Genomic DNA, 22,941 nt, shown 5'->3' with positions numbered 1-22,941 from the left:
ATCTCATTAGATTCTTCTATTAAATTATTTCATTTTACATAGCAATATTTTCATTTATGTCTTCTCTCCCTTATACTGATGGTTGAATATAGTGCCTTGATATAGCACAGTTTTGTAAGTCAAGGAGTTTTCACCCACTCCTCCTTGGTTCTTTTCTGGGTAGGTTATTTGTTGTTTTGGTACTATTACAAAAGCTGTAGAATAACCTTTCCTAAGCAGAGGTGTCTGAAAAGCCCTTGTGTAGCTAGACATCCCTGTTACCTAACCTGACTTTTATGTTTCATGGCAAATAAAATCTGTTTCAACAAGTGTTGCAGTTAGAGTAGTCAGTGACCCCTTAGACTTGCTATTGGAATTGGCTTTGCTGAAAGTATTCACTCTGAGTAGTGTGACAAACAAAACAGGAGATAATTAGAAAAATGTTGTAGATAGTCATGGTCTTGATTTTCCTGAAATACTATTCCTCAGGTCTTGCATTCAGTTTGGTTTCATTGAAATACAAGCTCAAGACCCACCACAAATTTTTGAAGGTGAGCAGACGGCCAGAATTGAGGCTTGGTATGATCTGAAATGTTTGTACTGTGCACATTAGTTATCTTGATAGTGACCAGTCCATTATGTGTGAATGAAATTAATAGTATTAGTAGTCAGTCATAAATCCTTATGTATTAATAAGAAACCCTCAGGTCTAGGTCCTTAGGCTACAGACTGAGCAGTCTTCTGCCTTTAGGTGAAAAGTTAACCATTTTACTGTAAGGAACCAACGCATCAGTGGAGTGGCCTGACTACTGTTGAATTCGAAGCATCTGAAATATTCCTTAAATAGTTTTGTGAATACTAAATGGAGACAAGCTTGCAGAGGGACTGATGAGGCTGTTTAATGTACAGAAACAATTCAAAGTACTTGGTTTTACTGGAGGGAGACTTTTATAATAAATTGGTAAAGTAAGATAATTTTGGAGAAGGGAATAAAGAGGTATTTGAGTCTACAAGTCTCTTAATCACTGCTCAGAAAACTAAAGTGTCAATGCACACCTAGATTAAGCCTTTGTATGCACATGTAGATTAAGCCTTTGTTTTCTAGAATTGTCTGTGTTAACTGAATCAGTAGAAATCATCTATAAGATTAGGAAAAAGTTTCAGAGTTTTCCTTTAGCTAGTTTCCCTTACCTGTACTAGTTTTCATGTGTTTCACAAGCTTAAGCAGGGTCTGCCCATGTCGTAATAGCTAATGTAATAGCTGATTGTGTGGTAACTTGAATGGTGAGGTTTTGAGTAACAAATACTGACCACCTAGTACTCGTGACTCCTGACAACAACACAGAAAAGGAAATCTGAGAAGCAATTCTGTTGAGATGAGTCAGATACCAGGAAAGAAGTTAAATGGAACAAGTGAGTAACAGATGCTGTTCAGTTGTTTGGGTGGAATGTGATTTTCTGATTTACCAAAAAGGACGGTGCATGTGTTCTTTGCTAGATTTCTCATTGCTGATTCAATGATACTGTGCTTGTACCCAAAGTCCTTTTTTTCTAAAAAAAAAAAAAAAAGCTCCTCTATCAGTCAAAACCTTGAGGGGGTGAGAAAGAATAAAGAGGTGGGGGAGCCAGAGGAAGACAGACACAGCTGTTGATTGGGAACAAAAGGGGAAAGACATTTTTGACTTTTTCTATAGCCTTTGTTTGAAAGTTATAGAATTACTTTGTTCCTCTGCACTTGTAATCAATGAAACACTGTAGTAACATTAACTCTGTGCCTTGGAGTATGTTAAAGTCCTAAGGAAAAGGTAAGAAACAAAAGCAGTCACTCATCTGCTTTAGCAAGACAAGGATTTCTTTTGTTTTAGCAAGAGCAGGTAAGGAACAGTTAAATGAGAAGTCCTTACAGAAGTTAATTCAGAGAAGTACCTCTGTAGGGTTACCAATCTAATGAAAAGGACTGTGTTATTCAGGTTTTCCTAAGGGCTGTTTCTGTTTAATAAAAGTCACATCCCTGCTCTGAAATGAGAGTATGTGACTGCCTTTGGTGTCAGAGGGGCCTAGAACTACTTTCCATGTAACTTTAACATCTATTTTTTAAAAAAAATTACTGATTTAAAACCAAACATCCCCAAAAAATTGACATCTACAAAGTAAGATCATCTTGGAATGGTGTTTAGCATATCATGGAAATGTTCCGCCTTAATAATGAAGATAATGTCACACACTGCATGGCACTTTCTACCTTCCGAAATAGCAACAGTTCAGCCTGAGCCATTACAGGGTGTCATTAGCTCCTGCTGACTTCCAAACAAAATAGAATAAATCTGGGTGCAGATCGCCTGTTCTTGCTTCCCAGCCCCCTTCCCTGAATTTAGGGAGCAATGAACTTAGGTACTGTTCCATCATCTCCTCAGCCAACCGTGATGTCATTGTGAAAGCACATACCTAAGCAGTCATGTGGAAAACAGAATGCTGCCCATCGTAGTAAAGGAGAGCTTGTGCTTAGTAGGAATGGGATAACTAAGGAGTTCTGCAAAAGGGAACCCTGGCATGGAACTGGAGGGTTGGATTCGATAATCCTTGTGAGTCCTTTCCAATTCAGGATATTCTGTGATTCTATGGAGATGTCCCTTTCTGACAATGAAGTACTGTTTCAGCCAGGGCTCAGTCCAAGTGCCAACTCTGCTATAGTCAAGCTGTCCTGTACTGTGTAACAGACTCTTGCATGGTTTGCATTTTACACAGCTGCCTGAAGTCAAGATCTGGCTCCTACAACCTGTGGAAAACATTCTGAACAAGATGTTCTGGTAAAACGAAAATCTTTTATTTTAATGGGAATGTCAATGCATTTAGCTGAAAGGGGTAGTGAGTACTGGGGAAGGAGGAGGTGACTGCTAGTAGAGAAGAGGGTTGAACACATTTAAAACAGCAAATTATCTAGTAACTGCTTTCATTAGTGAACTTGATTAGAGAATTAATCAATGTGCACAGAAATATTGTGACTTCATCTTCAGCCTTGTGCTATCTTAATTTACCTTCTTGTCCAAAACCATGTCCAAAAATGTCCTGTATATTGAATTTAAAATGATGTATTTTCTCTTGGTGAGGCGTAAATTACTAACCTGAAGCTTCCTATTTGTTCCAGGTTTTTAGGGTGAATTTGTTATTTGAGGCTTCTTGGGAAAAATAGACTAATAAACCATCTGATAAGTAGTCCCTTTGACAGCATAATGTGGGCACCAGGCTCTGTTCCAAAGCCTGCTGAAGTGAATGAAAAGATTCCCCTTGACCTCCCTGATCCCTGGATTACAAACTGAATGGGTGTCTGCACAGTTTGCCTGGCACCACCCAACTGCACATTTTTTCTGTAAGGGGTGGGGCTCTGCATGCACCCCTCTGCTCCTCAGTTTGTGTTACTGATCCTGTGTCTCTGTGGTAGATCAGATCAGCCCTACAATAGTACTGAAAACTGATTTAAGAAAAAAAAATCCAAGAACAATACATTTGAATCTGAGTGACTGTGGAGCGCCAAGACAAATGTGCAACTATGCATTGGTCGTTTCATGTTTGGTATCTCAGATCAGGTACAGGAAGAACAGAATGGTTTTAATTTAGCAAAGCAGTTTGAAAAGAGATACATCTATGTTTTGGGAGGGATGAGAAGTTTCCTGTCACTGTGACTAGTGTGAAACACAAGTCTTATAGTGGCTCTCTGTGCCCCAGTGATGCAGGACTGCTATGCTCCTTCGTGGGCAAGGCATAGGTATTTGCTGCTCTTTTGGTCCTGCAGAGCAATATTCCTCTTAAGTTTGCTGTGAAAAATGACTAGAAACAGAGAAGGACCTGAAGCACATGAGTAAAAGGTTCAAAGGGAAATGAGAATTTCAAAATGTGTTGAAGTAGAATGAGTTGTTTTTTGGTCTAGCTGAGCTGCAACCAAAACGCCTTGCTCAGGCAGCTACTTAATAAGTAAAAAAAAAAAGAAAAGTGAAGTTGATGCTAAAATTTGGCACTAGATAGCTATCTACCTAAAATTTCCCAGCTTCCAGCTGCAGGTGCTATCCCTAGTTTTCCTTCTGTGCTGTCAGGTTATGGGTGCTGGTAAGCAGCTGCTCCGATTCAGCCTGGGGCTGTGGCTATTTCAGTGGTGGTCCAGTGCTCTAACAAGCACTGCTATTTGTCAGAGGAGCCCCCACTCTGAAATACTTATCTAAACTCAGAGAACTAATAATGTAAATCTTGGCCACTTGAATAGGGTCAGACTGTTCTCCCTCTTAACCAAGAAAAGAGAAAGAAAACCAGGTGTGGTGAAGGAGTCTAACAGGAGAGCTCCTGTTCACAGACCCAGTTTGTTCTTTTCTGCAAGTCATTATTTGTACTGGCCTCCAGCATGTCCCTGAGCAGAACCAACTGGAAATGGCTTCTATTTCTTATTTGTGTTGAACTGCAGCTGTACTTAGACATCTTTTTAAGTTTTGATGAACTCCTTCAGGAGTTAAACTGAACCCAAAATAAATACTGCTGCAGCTCCCTGCTCCTGAGTATAAGTAATTTCAAAGCCTGAATAAGGAAGCATCCTTAACAAAGCATGACTCCAACCCATTAAAAAATGTTTTTCTTTGGATCCCAGCTGAGACATGATCCAATGTGCAAGAAAACCTTCAATGGAAAGTGCAAGCCCTTCAGCATTTTGAAACAGAGACTGCAGGGAACAGAAATCATCACTGTTAAGAAGCAGGCCCCACAAAAGCTATAGTTAAAATTGAAGTGTGTGTGTTATCTCCATATGAAGTCTTTCATTCAGTAACACTATTGTTTCCTCCAAGGACAAAGCCTGGATGTTACGGATGAGTCTCACATATGTGCTTGACCGGGTGCCAAATTCTTTCCTCCCCCTCCCTGTGCTGCTAGTGTTTGGGAATATTTCTCTGTTGAGAAGCCAAATCAGTAGGTGTCATGACTACCATGGCTATGTAAGTGTCTCTGCTCTTCTAAAAAACGTTAAAATATGCCTTTTAAAGACAATGTGAGAGTCTAACAGCTTCATTTTCACCTAAATCTGAAAGAGAGCATGATCCAAGATGGTTGATGCATGAATGCCCCATGTTGAACCTGAGAGCTGTCAGTAGCCCCTTAAGTTACAGAGATTCACTGCTATTGAACTGAAGGGTTTAAAAATGTATTTAAATTGAACTTATTTACAGAGATGGAGGAAAAGATGCTTTAGCTTTTATTGGAAGAAGTATATTTGTTGGGGAGGAGAGGAATACACATGGATATGCATATGTATTATTTTACCCAGACATGCCAAATCATTGCTGATTTGGTATCCATGCAGACTGCTGTTGTAAAATGTCCTTTAAAATCAGTTGTGGAAAGAAACAGAAGTGTGCAAAGGTTTAAAGCAAGAAGAATGTGACAAGTGGAGAGGGGAAGGTGTTGATCATAATGTCTTTTCTATTCCCTCTTAAGTACTCTTTGGTTTGCCATGACCAGGGTGTTCTGTTGAAGTGCATTGTTCTTTTATCCATCTTCTGGTGCTGTCAATAGACAGTGAAGGTCTAAATCAGCTTTCCTATGCCTTTCAAAAAAAAGCAAATTTCTTTTTTTTGTAATGCTTTTTCTTTCCCTCAGAAAGGAAGAACCCTCGCTCAAGAGAAGTATGGTTTGTGTCTTCTCTTATTTCCATTACAGAAACAGCTAGGGAAAAAATCTAACTGGAAGCAGAGGATTTTGTTAATATTTTTCAATCAGCCAAGCAGGTCACAAAAGCTCTGAAGGAGGGCCACCCTCTTCCACCTCCTCCCCCGCCAAGAATGAATCCAGGTTTGTGGTCTACTTTATATTGTTGCTGTTCTTGGACTGATCTTTGGTAAAGCAGTTACCTCTTATTAACCACAGATGGGCTTCAGTTTTGCACCCCTGGTACAACACAGTGTGAACATTAATTCCCTCCATAATTGTGTAGGAGTGCAAAGCAGAGGCAGTGAGGAGGAAGAGAAAACTAACTGTACCTCTTAAGTTTAAAGGTAGCAAGCTTGGGATTTGATATTAACACTTTGGGAGGAGAGTCCGGATAGCTGTACTACAACTATAACAGAGGGTGAAATACATCCTCTCACCATTCAAAACAACTGTACTGCACACAGGCTTCCCCACTCCCACGTGGTGGCTTTTCCACTGTCTCCTTCCCCACCCAGCTGTGCAGTCAGGGGAAGTCATTTAGCAAAAGACAAGTCTGGTTTACTACAAATACCAGGTTTGGTCTCTGCACAAAGCTCACTGTATTACAAGTTACAGATCCAAAATGATGTACATACAGCCAATATATCATGATAATGTGATTTATAAAATGTGGGAGCAATCTTGGAAAGGGTCTCAGTGGAGTCCTGCCTGCATTAGAAAGGCAGAGAGCAGGAGGGGGACGGGGGGCTCTCTGGGCTCACTTCCAGAGTAGGAATTCATTACTGATAGCAAAAGCATCTGCCATGATTCCAGCCTCTCTACTCTCCTAGATGATGGTGATGCAGTATAAGCAGCAGGACTCCTCTTCCTTCCTTGATTGGGGTCAAACTTCTCTCTGAATTTCCACGGCTGAATTCTTTAAGGACTCTGTTATTTCTTGTCTAACTTTACCAACTCTAAGAACAGACTCTCCCTTTCGTTCTCCTTATTGGAGGAATCCAAGTTCTGCAAGAGCAGCAGTAGTTGTGGAGAAAGGAAGTAAATAACTGCTTTTTAGGGAGGGCAAGTTGCTGAGTGGCCTAGTGAGGATGTATATCCTATAGTACAGGACTATATATTCCCATATTACAGGACTGGAGAGAAAGTACATGGATTTTGGGAAGGAGAGAGATATTCCCTTTTCCTCTCATCCTTCTCCAAACAGAGCCCAAAACCTCCCCATTTTCCCCTGAAGTTCCAGGTGCCCCTACCAGCCCCCTGAAGCCAGGCATCTGTGTTCACAACCATTATGCCCATGATGCTGATCTGGAGCTGGCTTTTGATGGCTGCTTGCACCAATTTTTCTGTATTATTACAGAGAGAAAGGGTTTCTAAAGCTGCTATATCCTTAGTATTAGGATAAGGACACTTGAACTTCTTTTGTAAAAGGCACTGGACAGGGAGAAAGGGTCTGGGAATGGCAAGGGCAATGTGATGGCTGAATTGTGAGTGTGCTGACTCTGAACACTGTTCATTGAAATGAGTTGTACTGCACCAGCCATGTGTCCCTGAATAGCTTTTAGTAGAATCAGGACTGTAAAACTGTCAGAAAAGACTTTAGAAAACATGACTTCTTCACAATGCTGCTTCACACTCAGAAACCTGGCTCTTAGATGTGCCTTGGCTGGTGGGGCACAACTTCTTCAGCAGTGGTTTGCTAAATCACAGAATCACAGAATGAATTGGGTTTTAAAAGACTGAGATCAGAGAGTCCAACCTATGACCCAACACCACCATGTCAATTAGACCATGGCATTAAGTGCCACATCCAGTTAAATGCCTCCAGGTGACCCACCACCTCTCTGGGCAGTCCATTCCAGCATCTAATTACCCTTCCTGTGAAGAAATTCTTCCTAATGTCCAACCTAAACCTTCCCTGGTGCAGCTTAAATAATATCCTTTTGTCCTGTCCCTCGCTGCCTGGGAGAAGAGGCTGACCCCCACCTGGCTACAATCTCCTTTCATGTAGTTGTAGAGACCAATAAGGTCTTCCTTGAGCCCCTTTTCTTCAGGCTAAACAACCCCCTCACCCTCAGCTGCTCCTCACAGGACTTGTGCTCCATTCTGTTCACCAGCTCTGTTGCCCTTCTCTGGACACACTCCAACACCTCAATGTCCTTCCTGAAGTGAGAGGCCCAAAACTGAACACAGGATTTGAGGTGTGGCATCACCAGTGTTGAGTACAAGGGAAGAATCACTTCCCTGGTCCTGCTGGCCACAACATTGCTGATACAGGCCAGGATGTCATTGACCCTCTTGGCTGGCTGTTGACCAGCACCCCCAGGTCCTTTTCCACGTGGCCACTTTCCAACCACACTTCCTCCAGCCCGTAGTGCTGCATGGGGTTGTTGCAGCCAAAGTGCAGGACCTGGCACTTGGTCTTGTTGAAACTCATACCATTGGTCTCATCCCATTGATCCAGCCTATCCAGATCCCTGTGTAGAGCCTTCCTACCCTCCAGCAGATCAACACTCTGACCCAGCTTGGTGCCATCCACAAATTTACTATGGGTAAATTCTATCCCCTCATACAGATCATCAGTAAAGATATTATACAGGACTGAGCCCAACACTGATCCCCTGGGGACACCACTTGTGACTGAATGCCAGTGGGTCATTCACACATGGCACCATTCCCCAGCACTCTCTGGGCCCAGCCATGCAGCCAGTTCTTAACCTGGCAGAGAGTGCTCGTGTCCAAGCTGTGGGCTGTCAGCTTTTCCAGGAGTATGCTGTGGGAAATGGTGTCAAAGGCTTTGCTGAAGTCTAGGTAGACTACATCCTCAACCATTCCCTCATCCACCATGTGGGTCACCCGGCCATAAAAGTAGATCAGGTTGGTCAGGCAGGACCTGATTTTTCTACACCTGTGCGAGCTGGGTCTGATCCCTTGGTTGTCTTGTACGTGCTGTGTGATGGTACTGAAGATGATCTCCTCCATAACCTCCTCCAGCACCAAGGTCAGGCTGAAAGGTCTGTACTTCCCCACATCCTCCTTCTGGGCACTCTTGGGGATGGGCATCACATTAGCCAACCTCCAGTTTTCTGGGACCTCCCTGTTTAGCCAGGATTGATGATAAATGATGGAGACTGCTTCTTCCAGCTCCCTCACCCTAGGATGAATCTCATCTGGTCCTACAGACTCATGAGCATCTAAGTGGCTCAGCAGGTCACAAACTACTTCCTCCTGGATTATGGGGTATCCATTCTGCTTCCCGTCCCTGCTTACCAGCAGGGGGCCAGGGGATAACCGGTCTTACTGCTGAAGACTGAGGCAAAGAAGGTCTTAAGTACCTCCGCCTGTTCCTCATCTTTGATGGCTATATTCCACCCAGCTCCAATAAAGAATGAAAGTTTTCCTTGGCCCTCCCTTTGTTATTAATGTATTTATAAAAACACAAGTGGCCAGGTTAAGTTCTAACTGAGCTTTTGCCTTTCTAATCTTCTCTCTACATGACCTAACGACATCCTTAAACACTTTCTGAGTTGCCTGCCCCTTTTTCCAAAGGTAATACACCCTCTTTTTTTCCCTGTGTTCCTGCAAAAACTCTGTGCTCAGCCAGGCTGATCTTCCCTGCCGACTTGTCTTTTGGCACACAGGGACAGCCTGCTCCTGTGCCTTCAAGATTTCTTTCTTAAAGCATGTCCAGCCTTCCTGGACCCCTTTGTTTTTAATGATTGCTTCTCCAGAGACTCTCTAAACCAGTGTCCTCAATAGGCCAATGTCTGCCCTCCAGAAATCCTGGGCAGAGGTTTTGTTGACGCCCCTCCTTACTTCACCAGTTATTGAAAATTATGATATCGTGGTTGCCGTGCCCAAGATCGCCTCTGACCACCCACCACATGTCACACCAGCCCTTCACTGTTTGTAAACATCAGGTCTAGCAGGGCCTCACCCCCAGTAGGCTCACCCCCAGCTGCAACTGGAAGTTGTCTTCCACATACTCCAGGAACCTCCCAGACTGCCTCCTCTCTGCTGTGCTGAGTTTCCAGCAGGTTAAAGTCTCCCACAAGCTGGTGATTGTGAAATATCAGCCAGCTGCTTATAGAGCAGTTCATCCACCTCTTCATACTGGTTGGGTGGTTTATAACAGACTTCCACCAGGATACGTGCCTTGCTAGCCTTCCCCCTGATTCTCACCCATAGGAACTCAACCTCATTGTCCTTTCCTCAAGCTCTATCCAGTCAAAACACTTCCTAATGTACAGAGCCACCCCACAGTCTCTCCTTCTTCTCCTGTCCCTTGTGAAGATCTTATAACCATCCATTGCAGCACTCCAGTCATGCGAGTCATTCCACCACACTTCTGTGATGGCAACTATGTCGTATTTTTCCTGCTGCACCATGGCTACCAGTTTCTCCTGTTTGTTACCCATACTGCATTGATTCCTTTTTTCCCTTTTAGGCAGGTGAAACCCATCTGTCTCCAGCAGGCCTGGTGCCATACAAATAGCCCCATGATAAGAAAAAACAAAGTTCCACTGATGGCACCAGTCTTTAAGCTACTTGTTGATCGTGTGGGTTTTCCTGTTCCTTTTCAGCATTCATCCCTGCTACCTAAGAAACTGAGGAGAATGCCACATGTGTTCCTGTCCCTTCAACCAGGCAGCCCAGTGCCTTGAAGTCCTTTTTGATTACCCTAGTACCCTTCTTATCAACCTTATTGCTGCCAGCCTGGACAACCAGTAATAATCAGAGGGATGAATTATTCCAGGGAGTCTCCTTGTAATATCCCTTACCTGAACCCCAGGGAAACAGCAGACTTCTCTGTGGGATGGGTCTGATCAGCATACAGGACCAACAGTTCTCCTCAAAAGTGAGTCACCGCCTACAACTACCCTTCTTTTTTTCTTAATACCTGTAGCTGTAGTCTGTCTGGTTGACTGCACTGATCTAGGAGATCCCCCCAGAAAGACGTTCTTCTTCACTGTCATCTGCCTCAAATTCCAGGGCCTCATACCTATTCTGTAAGGGCTCCTGGAAAGGTGAGGGAGGCCGGGAAAGGATTTTTCTACCTCCCCAGGAAGGGACTTGTTTCCACTCTCCCCTTTTATGTCTTCTGCCTGATGGCAAGAGGGCAGGGCTCCTCTGACTTGCTGAGCTTCCGTTCGCTGCATTTCTCTCAGGGATGGAAGGATGCAACTCCGCTAGTTTATTTTTCTTTCACACTCTCTGATACTCCTCAGCGTCTCCACCTCCTCTTTAAGCTCTGCCACCAGGCAGAACAGATCATCCATGAATTCAGACTGTATGCAGGTGTCTTTTCCGCTGTCCTCCAGCACTTAACACCAGGCTCAGACACTCCATGCTGCCAGAGACCTGTAAAGCTGCGTGCTTCTTGTGGAGCTCTGCCTGGGTTGCCACGCTCCTACTAGCAATGGCTTTTGACTGTGTGTACACCATTTCTGGGTCTATTCTAGTTGGGCAGTTGAAGAACTACCAGGTGAGGTGGGTTTACCTCAGGAGCTGGGAGGGTGGCTGTGCCCTCCTACAAGCTCTGCCTGCACCAACTGCTGCACCGCACTCCCTGGAGCCATTTAAACCTCCTGGCAATGCCCTCTCCTTGCCTGATGAGTTTCCAAGAGCTTCCATGTCCTGCAGGACAGGGCTCTGGCCTGCTGCTCAGGAGTCCCTGGGCTCAGGAACTCTCTGTACAGGTCTATCTAACCCTCAACCACAAACTTACCTCAGTCGATGTTGTTGCCACCTCAACAAAATAGCAACCTTAATGACCAGTCTTCAAAAGTAGTCTTAAAATCTTTGGGTTTGTCTATGCTAGGAATTTTTGAATAATGCTGTTCCTGCAGACTTGTTAATTACGAGGTTGGGGGTGGCCAGGAATAGGACAAAGATAATAAAATCTGCTTTTATTAATCTCCAGGGATTTATTTTTGAAAGCAATTACTGTTTGCTGGGTTAATACCATAAGCACATATTTTAGGATACCAAGTGTTTATCTAGAGAAAGTTTTTGTAGTTCTCCAAGGTATGTACTTTGGGAGCTGATGGGAACTCATCATGGTTACCTGCTGGTGGAGCCAGGTTTTGAACTGCATCTTGAGTGCTCCAGGAAAGCAGGGCAATTTTTCTCCTGTACTGTATAAACTGTGACACAAGCTGTTCCTTTCTTATGGTCAGACTATATTCAGTGTCCACACTGCTCACAGAGGTTTCGTGAGGCTGCAGCACAGAGGCACATGGAGTTTTCTGAAGAACAAACTGTCTACCATGCTGCAAAGACCACTGGACAGGCTTCGGTAAGTACACAGTCACATTTGGGTGGTCCTGGAGGGAGATTTGCCAAACTTTAGTTCATGGTGAGTAAAGACCTATATTAATATAAAACTCTTTAAACAAGGTACATGCTGAATATCAACTGGGAGTTGCCCATAACTGGAGCCCTTCGTCTGATGAAAAAATGACAGAGTATGACAGTATGAAAAAGTTGGGACAGTAATTTCCTCAGGCTCTTCTGCAATTGGATTCCAGGGTAATTCCAGGTGGTTCTGCTGTAGGGAAGCAGAAAACTGGCAACTTTTGCAATACACGGAGAAAGCTCTTCCTGTCCATTAGGGCTCCCTGCTGTTGGAAGGTCTGCTGTTCCCTTGTCTTTAGACACAAGGCCAAAGGGCTGAGCCCCTTTGAGGGATCAGAAAAGTGAAGGTAATCATCAGTCTCTTGAAGTGAGATTTCGTTTTGTTATAGAAAAAAGAATAATGTAAACTGTTCCTTTAGGAGAGTACTGGGGTTTTGTTTGTTTGTTTGTTTTGTTAAAGATATTTGAAAATATTATTACTCTTTCACCTATTTTGGGCACGAAAAATGACTTTCAAGTGAGAGAGGGTGGACCTTTTTCCTGTTCCTTCTAGCACTGCTTCAACAGCGATTTGGAGAGTTTTCACTGGGCCCCGTAAGTTCCTTGCTAGTGTTGAGTGGTGATTGTGCATCTTCTTTTACTAGGACAAGCAGCCATTGACTCAGAGGAAAACTCCAACATTAACACCTGCTGTGTTATCGCTTCTGGAGAGAGTACAAAAAGGTGCCAACACAGACAAACCTAGCCTAGGTAGAGTTCATTTAGTCATATTTATGTCTTTCTTGTAATAAACTCTGATGTATTTGAGGTAAGCGAGGCATTTTTAAAGCAGATCATAGGCTTTGGAATCCAGTTTTCTGATAGAATAATGTTGAATTATAAATTTTGACTTTTTGTGGTTTTTTTTTTTAAAGTCTTGACATGAAAACCTAAACTCATTTCCATACAGGGTCAAAAATTTCCAAGTGGATGTTGTTGATATTGAATGGCTTTCCTGGTCATTATCCTGCTCCATTGTGTGGAGTGTATGCCCAGAGGTTTTCATTTGGGTGCTCAGGAGGGCCTTATTGTTTTCATTTAGAGGTCCTCAAACAGAAGTATTTCTATAGACCTAAAATATACAGTCTGTGTTTGAGGTTTATTCTGCCCCATAAAGGACTCCATAACCTTTAATCTTCAATTTTAAGATTTATTCCATCATTTTTACCTTTTCTTAGGTCCATTTAGCTGAAGTATGAAGTATGTTGTTTGTTCCATATGACTTTGCCCTTGTTGATTTAGCCTTAAAAGTAACACCACCACTTCCCTAAAACAGTTCCCTCTATATAATGTGTTTTCTAGACCCCATTGCTACTGGTTAATCATGACTCATACTAAGTCTATGTTTAGAAGATGTTTTATAAAGTGTTTTAAAGGTTATTTGTAGTATAACATGTGACTGATAATACAAACTGCTCTTTGTATCAGTATCTTTGATCCCTACATTTCTGGAGTTTGTGTTGAATTTATGTAGTTTATCATGTTTTATGGCCAATAACTTTTTTAAATAATGATCTGCAGAGATCTCTTTAGAAATACTGAAGAAAACTGCAAAATGTTGGGGTGTATCTACTGGGAAAAATTCTTCAGGAAAGTTTGGGTAAGAATTTTTTTTTGTATTTCGACATTATCACATAAAAGGACCCTGATTGCTTTTGCGATACACCATATCACAGAAGCACAGAATATGCTGAGTTGGAAGGGACCCACAAGGATCATCAAAGTCCAACTCCTGGCCTTGCACAGGACCATCCCCAACAGTCACACCACGTGCCTGAGAGCATTGTCCAAACACTTCCTGAATGCTGTCAGGCTTGGTGCTGTGACCACTTCCCTGGGGAGCCTGTTCCAGCACCCAACCACCCTCTGGGTGAAGAACATTTTTCTAATATCCAACCTAAACCTCCCCTGACACAACTTCAAGCCATTCCCTTGGGTCCTGTCACTGGTCACCACAGAGAAGAGATCAGTGCCTGCCCCTCCTCTTCCCCTCACAAGGAAGCTGTAGACTGCAACGAGGTCTCCCCTCAGTCTCTCTTCTCCAGCTGAACAGGCCAAGTGACCTCAGCTGCTCCTCATACAGCTTCCCCTCGAGGCCCTTCACCATCTTCATGCCCTCCTTTGGATGCTCTCTAACAGCTTAATATCTTTCTTATATTGTGCTGCCCAAAACTGCACCCAATATTCAAGGTGAGGCTGCACCACTGCAGAGCAGAGCGAGACAATCCCCTCCCTCACCTGGCTGGCAATGCTTTGCCTGATGCCCCCCAGGACACGTTTGGCCCTCCTGGCTGCCAGGGCACTGCTAACTCATATTCAACTTGCCATCGACCAGGACCCCCAGGTTCCTTTCCATGGCACTGCTTTCTAGTACCTCATTCCCCAGTCTGTACGTACATCCAGGGTTGCCCTGTCCCAGGTGCAGAATCCAGCACTTTCTCCTGTTAAACTTCATATGGTTGGTGATTGCCCAGTCCTCTGATTTGTCAAGGTCTCTCTGCAGGGCCTCCCTGCCTTTGACAGAGTCAACAGCTCCTCCCAGTTTTGTGTCATCTGCAAACTTGCTCAGTATCCCTTCCAGTCCTGCATCCAAATCATTTATGGAGACGTTGAAGAGCACAGGGCCCAAGACGGAGTCCTGTGTACCCCCACTAGTGACAGGTCACCAGTCTGGTGTCACCCCATTCATATTACCCTCTGTGCTCAACCCGTGAGCCAATTGCTTACCCACCACATGATGTGTTTATCCCGCTGTGTGCTGAACATTTAGACCAGAAGGATCCCATGAGAGACAGTATTGAAAGCTTTACTGAAATCCAAAAAAGATGACATCAACAGGCTTCCCTTGATCAAGTAGGTGCATTACCTTGTCATAAAAGGAAATTCAGGTTTGATAAGCAGGACTTTCCTCTCATGAAGCCATGCTGGCTGTGACCAATGACAGCATTGTCTTTCAGGTGTTTTTCAATATATCCTGTTGCAGTGTTGGCAGTATGAGCTTCTTTGTATTATTTGAAGCAATTAGTTGTACTGAAACTTTTATGGAGCTCCTCAGGCCCCCAGTGTAGGCTGCTGAGAAATTAATTTTGGAATTAAATGTTCTTTCTTTTGGAACAGCCCTATCTCAGGTAGGCAGTGGTTGTGCTCTGCTGTAACAGGCATCTTGAGAGGATTTGCTGCTCGATAATGCAAACCTCTCTGACAGATCTTGTGCTCTTACAATTTCCCAGAACATGATGTTTGGGCTTCTGCTCCTCAGACCATGCAGTCAGTGGGGTTCCTGTTTTGGGCCATGCAAAGCCATGTCAGAGCAGCAAGAAGGCCTCCAGCTCCTGTTTGAGGTGGTCGTGGTGCTATTGCTCCAGGGGATGGCTCAGGTGATCAGCATCTTGCACCCCTGTGACATGTATACAACTGCAGAATATGAGATCCCAGCAGAAAATGTAGCCAAGAATTATTCCTTATAGCTGGCAAGGTATTTTGAGCCTGGGAGATGAGCTTGTGAGAGTGCTTGGAGCATGGGATGAAGAGAAATGTGCACAAAACAGAGTCTCACATTCCAAGTCATTGCAGGGGTCTTCTATGTGCAGTTTTGCTGTCCTTGATTGCTGCTGGTCAGTGCCTGGTACCTTCAGTTGTGGGGAAGAGTGCAATGGGCATGGTGCTATTATGAGCTCCACCTACCTCCATGACTTTACCAGCTGCAGGAAAAACTGCTGTCAGTACCCAGTAGTCTCATCTGGTGTTCTCCACTCCCCAGATTACCTGTGACTATGTACCTGTGACTATGTTAACAGTATAATAACTCTTAAGGTTACCATGCAGGGTCTGGCAGACCAGCAACAGGGACTTATTGATGCCATCACCATTCTTAAAAGTTTAGCCACTGAACTCTGAAACCTGGGGCTTAGCAGGCTTGGGGAGGAGACACCTCTTTTCCCTAGGGATACTGGCGAGTCCAGGTATCACTGGGGTTGTAGTTGCAGCCAGTTTACAGAGGCTTGGGACAGCCATTGCCTCCAGCAGTCCCCAGGACAGGCATCCACACTGGCATCCAAAATAGAGCACAGCGGAACTGTGGAAAGGCCTGGCTTGGGTGAGCTTGCAGGTGCTGGACTGTTGGCAGCTGCTGCATTTTCTGTAGAATTTGAGCTTTGCCAGGTGCTTTACAGAGCACTTTGTGCAGGCAAAGGATCAGTTTCAGTGCTATTCAAGAGCACTTTTTAGCTGAGAAAGCAGATGTGAGAAACTGGCTTTGAATGGTGTAAATAAATCCTTAATCTGCCTGGAAATGGTTTTCAGGATGAGCTGCTCCATCACCTTCCCAGGGATAGAGGTTTAATTTTCTTAGATAAAATGGAGTAAAATATAAAAACTGTTTCTATAATAGGAAATAGCAAGTATATGTCTTGTTGCTGCTTTTAGACCACAAATGGACAACAGAAGATAGAGTGGCTGGTTGGCGAGGATGTGTTAAGGCTTTCTTCTAACACGTTATGGAAGATCTCAAGCAACACAATTTTCCAGTACCACTTCTGCCTGAAGTTCTACAGCTACCACGTTCAATAAACTAAGCAAACTGAAATTCACTGATTGTGAGAGTATTTGTATTAGTTGCCAAGATTTAATTAAATGATTGCCTGCAGGGGATTGCTATTACCATGGGTTCATTAAATGGTTTAACAAAATGTAGAAAGATCCAGTACCATGTTATTTTTCCTTTCCCCTAATGCTTTGATATATTGAACAAGACAAGTGAACATTCTGGAATTTCATGTAAATATTTAATAGAATCTTTCAGTAAACAATAAAATGATTAATGATAGTGATTGATATGTGATAAATGGTGGTGTATACTGTGCATCTTTTTCAAAGCACTTCAAGTTCAGACTAAACCCAAACCTCATTCTTGCATTAAACACTTAAACTGCTTCTAGAAATTGATTAATAAGACAGAAATATTGTGGAGGCCTACCCTTATTTTTTTGGCCACTTGATCCACTGTCAGCCTTGGATCACCTTGCACAAATTTTCAATGAGGCAACATGTAGGGTTTTTTTAGCTTAATAATTTTCATTAAGGCTTTCCATTAAAATCCATAAGGAATTTTCTTACCTATTAAATACTTCAAAAGTAAACAAAGATTAAAAGTAGTTGGACACAACAATAGGAAATATCAGACTTTACAGAGTTTAATTAAACTCTACTTAGGCTTTAGCCAATAATAATTAGATAAATACAGAAAGGATGATACTGAAGCAAACATAAGTCCTATGCTAGACTCTTAGAAACAGCAGGCATGACATTATCCACAATATACTAAAGCAGTGCTGCTTAGCCTTTCTTAAAATCCAGAAAGAAGAGGGGAAAAAAAACCCAAACACATTCCCCACTATCCTGTGCAATGTTACCACAGTTGCTTTCTTTAAAAAAAAATAAATGAATCCTCAAAAGTTAGAGCAAGTTTTACTGTATTTGTTGTTGTGTGTGTCCCCTAATTATTTTCTGTCTGAGTACAAAAGTGTTTGATTTCACAGCTTAGTTTCTAGTATCTTACAAAAAATATAAGGGCAGGAACGGTGTACTGAAGAACAGAATTTTAAAAATTCCATTAGCAAGAAATGAACCAATCATTAATTTATGGAATGTAACATCATAGTTCAGACCGGCAGTGCAAAATTCTCTGGAATTAACAGCAGCTCATTGATTAAGAAAATGGAAAGTCCCAAGAGAAAAAGCTGGTAAATAAAATAGAAGGAAAAAGAAATTAACATCGTTTCTGATAGAGGATGGAACTTAGCAATAAAACTACTTGTGTTTACATAGAGGGTGCAGTCTTTTGTTCAATGTAGTATAATTTTAGCTTCTTGACATTATTTCAGCAGGTTTACATGCCTTTTTTTCTTTCATAAAATGAGTACACGTTTTCGTATGACACCAAATGTTTACTAAATTTTGTTATTTGTTAGTATCATTTGATTGTAGTAATTCTGTTTTATCACCACATACTGCTCTGCTTCTACAGATTTTCAAGCAGAGTTTAGATAAAAAAGTATTTTTATCTCTATTAGGATGGGAGGTAAAATGTCCTAAGATCTCCCAGATCTTTCTGTTTCATCTCTTAGCTGGTATTCCATGGTCTACCTTACCTTCTCCATGCCAGCTCTCTGCTCTTGGATTCTCCTCTCATATTTAGAGGAGAAATTGGCTGTGCCAGAGAGGAGGGAGGATTGGACACTGCTTGGGCTGCTGCTTTCCTCCACTGTACCCCTAGTGTACGTGAGGTTGCCTCTCCTCACACTGCCACTGTCACAGCCCTGCATGAGCCAAAGGTAGTGCCACCAGAGAGATGTCCTGTAGCTCTTGCTGCCTTCTCCCCTGTCACTGCCTGAAGTCAGACCTGCCTGCCCGCCTGCTGCAGCCCCATCCCCTCAGACACCACAGGTAAGCCCAGGTGAGCTTGCTGCTGTCTCCACACCTTTCTCTTGGCACTGCCCCCTGCCAAAATGAAACTACTGCTCTTTAAGCAATGTGATATTCAAGCCCACAGCAGGCTGGTCTACTGAGCCCAAAATATTTGTTTGCCTAGAAACAAAGTATTCTTCAGCTTCAACTACTGGAGGCCTCTCAAAAATGGTCACAGAGGTCCCCCTAGCAAAAGTGGTGAGAAAGTCCAGCCCTACTTACAGTATTAGATGACTTGGGGGTATCTCTTCAGCTGTGAGAATTTTAAAACAATTTTATTTAAAATATAACTTTTTGAAATAGCTTGCCTTCCTTTGTGATGGGACATGCTCAGCTTTCACGACATTTATGATGTCAAGAATCTGGAAAAAGAAACTTGAATGGGCTGACAGGTTAAAGCTGCAGTACTACACATTTAAGGTTTGTTTCTCTGTTTTACTTGCCAACACCATCATTGTATGTTTTGTTAAGCATTTTAAAATGCATCAAAAGTGGTAATTTTCATTTTATTTGAATGAGACTTGGTCTTTAACCCATAGCTAGATATGCATTGGTGACAGCTGCTTATCATTCTGTATTTCAGAAGAGGCTGAGTTCAGGCAGCAGCACCTCTTCTGACAGCTCAGAGCTCAGGCACTCTGCTACAGAGTGCTGAAAGACAGCAGAAAGAACGCGGGTGCCACTTTAGCTCAGTGTTTGCATAATGATTCCTTCTTAACATCACATTTTAATTCAAGGACAAGGACTTCAGTAATTATTTACACCTCTTACAAAAGCACAAATCAAAATGACAAAATGTGTATATGATCAGGCAACACTACAAAATTGAGTAGTTTTTTTTGTTGTGGTTTAGTTGTTGTTTTTTTTTTTTTTACAGGTACATACAGAAGTTTGGATGAAGACAAGTGAATACAGTTTGCACAAACAAGGAAAACAATGCAGTAAGTGAATATAAACAGACCTTTCCAAGTTCAGAGGAAAATAAGAGCCTAGCTGTAGAATATGCATGTAACATTGATTACAACTTTTTCTCTGTTCTGGAACTCATAATTTAAATAACTCTTAACTGGGTGTGACTATGCAGCGCCTGCTCTTCGTCTTGCTGTTGTCATTACAAGAATGATCTTAAGATTCCTTTTGGTTTGCCTGATGCCAAAAATTTTCGTAACAAAAAACACCCCTCAGCATTGTATCTGCAGAACATATTCTTGCATGAACTGTAATAATACAACCTTTCCTTAATCCAAGTACCAATAAACTTCTAAGAATATTAGATCATTGAAGTTGTACAATGTCATTGTAGCTCAGTAACACCAAACCAGAAATAACTTAAAAACTACTTTTTATTTGAACCTGTCTGAAAATATTCCTGTGATTAATGAGGGAGAAGAGAACATGAATGTTTCATGCTACATTTGTAATGATCATTAGGTACTATGAACTCTTTTTGGATTTAATGAGAGAGTAGCTCTTGGGGTTTGAGAATTTACTCAGATTCAGAAATTTTGTGTCTGTTTTAGCAGCAACAGAATCCATTACTCACTGCATCATCCACTAATGCCAGGATTATTTTTTTTTAACTATGGTTTAGGTAAGAAACCGAATTGTGAAGAGTCTGATTGTTGGTTTTGGTTTGGTTTTTTTTTTAATAATGTCATCTATCAGGAAATGTGGTTTTTGCAATTTCTGCTCATTCATGCAGCAGGTGCTAGGACTGTCACACCAACAAACTGTCAACTGGAAATATTCATGGACAATTTACCCTAGGAAACAAAACGGAAGTCCCCATGGTTCTGGTTTGGAAGAAACAAAGGCTGGAAGTCCAACTGTAGCTGTCCCAGTGCTACTGAGGGAAAATCCCATGATTAAAATGGCCTGAACTGTTATCACACCCGCTAATTTCAGGTGACACTTGTGAGGCAGGTTCTGACCCTGTTTTTGACCCTGGCCCAGTGTCAGCTCACCACCACAGCCCTGATGTGCGTGGACATGCCCCTGGCCCCAGAGAGGTCCTGCTTGGGTGCAGGCACCCCTGGGCCAGGGTTTGCTTTCTGAAAGCCCACGTTTCAGATGGTTACAATTAATAATCATTTTCCAGACTAAAGAAAGGCCATTTTTATCAACAAAAGGTGAATAAAGGCTTCTTAGGTAGGAAGCATTATATTTTATTAAATGTTAAATTAATCAAGCTGTTGACCCTGTGGAAGAAAATGCTTAAGTTTAAGCAAATGTTTAAGTGCTTTACTAGAGAGAGAGAGAAAGCAGTGCCTGATACCTTGGCAGATCCGGCTCTAAATGAAAAGTAAAGTTTTGTTATAACCTTTGAGACAATTCACTTTCCATTCTGAAAACTGCACATATACAAGATAGCAGTTCTTACATAGTCGTTCAGAAGTGATAGTTACCTCCAGCCCAAGGGAAAAGGCATGAGATGCACACAGCTGAACTGCATGTCAGAAAATAAAATCTAGTTAAACATAATCATAATAGTGATGATCTTCATTTGAAAAAAGTGAAACAAGGAGGTAAGATTTACTCTTGGAATGATTCTGATTTAAATTAAAGATTAATAAACTTCATTAATTAAGTGCTTAACAGAAATCTATGTGATGTTGATAATCTGTTTGTTACATTTGCCATGTGTACAAATTTGCTGTGATTTATGGCTCATTAAAATGATTTTTCTGTGATTTCCCCCTTCTTCCCATTCACCCTAACCTTATTTCTGCTACTGCAGCAGCCACAGTTTTATTGTGCCTGTTGTGATACTTTTCTATTGTTGAAGATATTTATTCAGTTGTTTGCATGAAAGGTAACAACAAAAATATAGAGGGAGCTGAGGGAAATATGTTAGTTCTACTGTTGTCATATGCTAAAAAACTAATAGTAGTATGAAAAATAGAGCTTCTTATTTATTAACATCCTGAATTTAACTACCATGTTCATAATGTGCTTTGAAAACATTTGGAGCAGTTTTTCTTAAAAACAAAACAAAACCAAAACCACCCCATCCTAACAGATTTAAGTAAGAAGCACAGTCTTAAAAAAAAAAAAAAAAAAAAAGGGAAAAAACCCCACACAGGGTGATAGTTACTTGAAGGCATGGTGAAAATGAGGCAAGGTTACAGAATTTGTAGTGGATGGAAAGGAGCGAGGAAAATGATGCAGCTGGTTTAGGGCCATCCCACCAGTTGCTAGCTGAAGACCTTGCTGTTGGCCAAGGCCATTCAGCCTGTGTGATGGTTCCTCTGGGCCAAATGCCATTGTGAAGTCCCCAATAGTGTTCTGGTTGTCCCCTGGTGGGAGCTGCCAGAAACTCATCACATGAGTGAGATCCATGAAAGGCAGACTTGTAGTTTCAGTTGCTGCCTCTGTCTCTTTGTGCACTGGGTACTTGTTAGTATCCCCTACAGGCCCTGAGGAAGCTTCTTCCATACTGATTTTGTGAAGAGACTGAGGTTCTGGTAACGGCAGGTCCTCGAGAAGATGTACATTGTAACCTTTAACATCCACTTTTATTGGTAGATTCTTGAGGGATCCTGCTGCAAGTGAGGTAGAACTAAGGTCATATTTATTAGGCTGATGAAGGTTCAGGTTGGTAGGGACGGCTGTTGAACATGGTGTGGGATGGACAGCTGGAAGGCTGTCTGCACAGCCCATCCTTTGCAAGTGAGGAGAAGGTTCAAGAGGAAGAGCAGTTTGTAAGCTTGGTTGGGAATGAAGATGTGAACAGTTGTATTCCTCTGATTCTGAACTATTCACAATATCATTCTGCACAGGGACCCTTTCAGGAAGAGGGGACAGCATGCTGGCATCTTCCTTCAGTCTGTATGAAAAAAGCTGGTCAAGGAGACCCACTGAGTCACTGTTCTGCAACCTGCTCTTTAGCAGTTCCTGTGGATGAGTCTTCCTGGTATGGCGTGTCAAGTGGTCCTTCCGCCCAAACCTTTGGGCACAAAACTGACACAGAAAGTCTTTACAGCCTGTGTGAACCACCATGTGACGCCGCACATCTTTGCGGGTATAGAAGTGACGCTCACAGTGGTCACATTTATGTTTCTTTTCCTTCATATTGCCAGCTGGTTTCCCTGCATGACTTTTGAGATGTTCCAACAGAACCTCAGTACCGCCAAACTCTTGGGCACATACCCTACAGGTAAGGTCCCCACTGGTGGCAGCGTGAAGAGCCAAGTGTCTCTTATAGCCTAGCTTGGTGTTGTACTTCTTGCCACACTCTTCACACTTGAAGGCCATCTTGTTAGGGTCATGAGTCTGAAGGTGATTCTTTAGATGGTCTTTCCTGTGAAAGGTCTTTTCACAGTAGCCACATTGGTGAGATTTCTGTGGAGAATGAGTAGCAGAGTGCCTAGGACAAAAAAACAGAACACACACACAAAAAAGTTATTTGTGTTTACATTT

The 22,941-nt window shown here is 42.4% G+C and overlaps 2 protein-coding genes across 6 annotated transcripts in view; one reads left to right on the top strand and one right to left on the bottom strand.

Moving 5' to 3' along the window:
• The first annotated feature begins 62 nt into the window (after positions 1-62).
• On the top strand, positions 63-16,642 carry ZC2HC1B (zinc finger C2HC-type containing 1B). 2 transcript variants are annotated; one of them, XM_064649277.1, is made up of 7 exons: positions 63-2,561; positions 2,725-2,786; positions 5,674-5,805; positions 11,841-11,959; positions 12,663-12,768; positions 13,579-13,657; positions 16,483-16,642. In XM_064649277.1, exons 3-7 carry the CDS (start codon positions 5,796-5,798, stop codon positions 16,505-16,507), a joined length of 339 nt encoding a protein of 112 aa, XP_064505347.1. In that variant the 5' UTR covers positions 63-2,561; positions 2,725-2,786; positions 5,674-5,795; the 3' UTR covers positions 16,508-16,642. The 2 variants fall into 2 exon arrangements, with proteins under 2 accessions (XP_064505347.1, XP_064505349.1); XM_064649279.1 differs by having other exon boundaries at positions 16,448-16,642.
• Positions 16,643-16,819: 177 nt separating this feature from the next.
• PLAGL1 (PLAG1 like zinc finger 1) overlaps positions 16,820-22,941 on the bottom strand; it is a 49,755-nt gene continuing 43,633 nt past the window's right edge. For all 4 annotated transcript variants that reach the window (XM_064649271.1, XM_064649274.1, XM_064649272.1 and 1 more), the window contains one exon: positions 16,820-22,888. In XM_064649271.1, coding sequence (XP_064505341.1) covers positions 21,613-22,888 — 1,276 coding nt within the window. In that variant the 3' untranslated portion in view covers positions 16,820-21,612. The remainder of the gene's footprint in view (positions 22,889-22,941) is intronic.

Source organism: Pseudopipra pipra, chromosome 3 (assembly GCF_036250125.1).
Source record: "Pseudopipra pipra isolate bDixPip1 chromosome 3, bDixPip1.hap1, whole genome shotgun sequence".
NCBI lineage: Eukaryota > Metazoa > Chordata > Aves > Passeriformes > Pipridae > Pseudopipra > Pseudopipra pipra.
The sequence above is the reverse complement of the archived record's forward strand: the minus strand, read 5'-3'. Positions and strand labels throughout refer to the sequence as shown.

Coding starts and splice junctions, on each gene's coding strand:
- ZC2HC1B (XM_064649277.1), top strand. Junction 11,960..12,662: donor AGACCACTGGACAGGCTTCG/GTAAGTACACAG, acceptor TTCTTTTACTAG/GACAAGCAGCCATTGACTCA. Junction 13,658..16,482: donor AATTCTTCAGGAAAGTTTGG/GTAAGAATTTTT, acceptor TGCTGCTTTTAG/ACCACAAATGGACAACAGAA.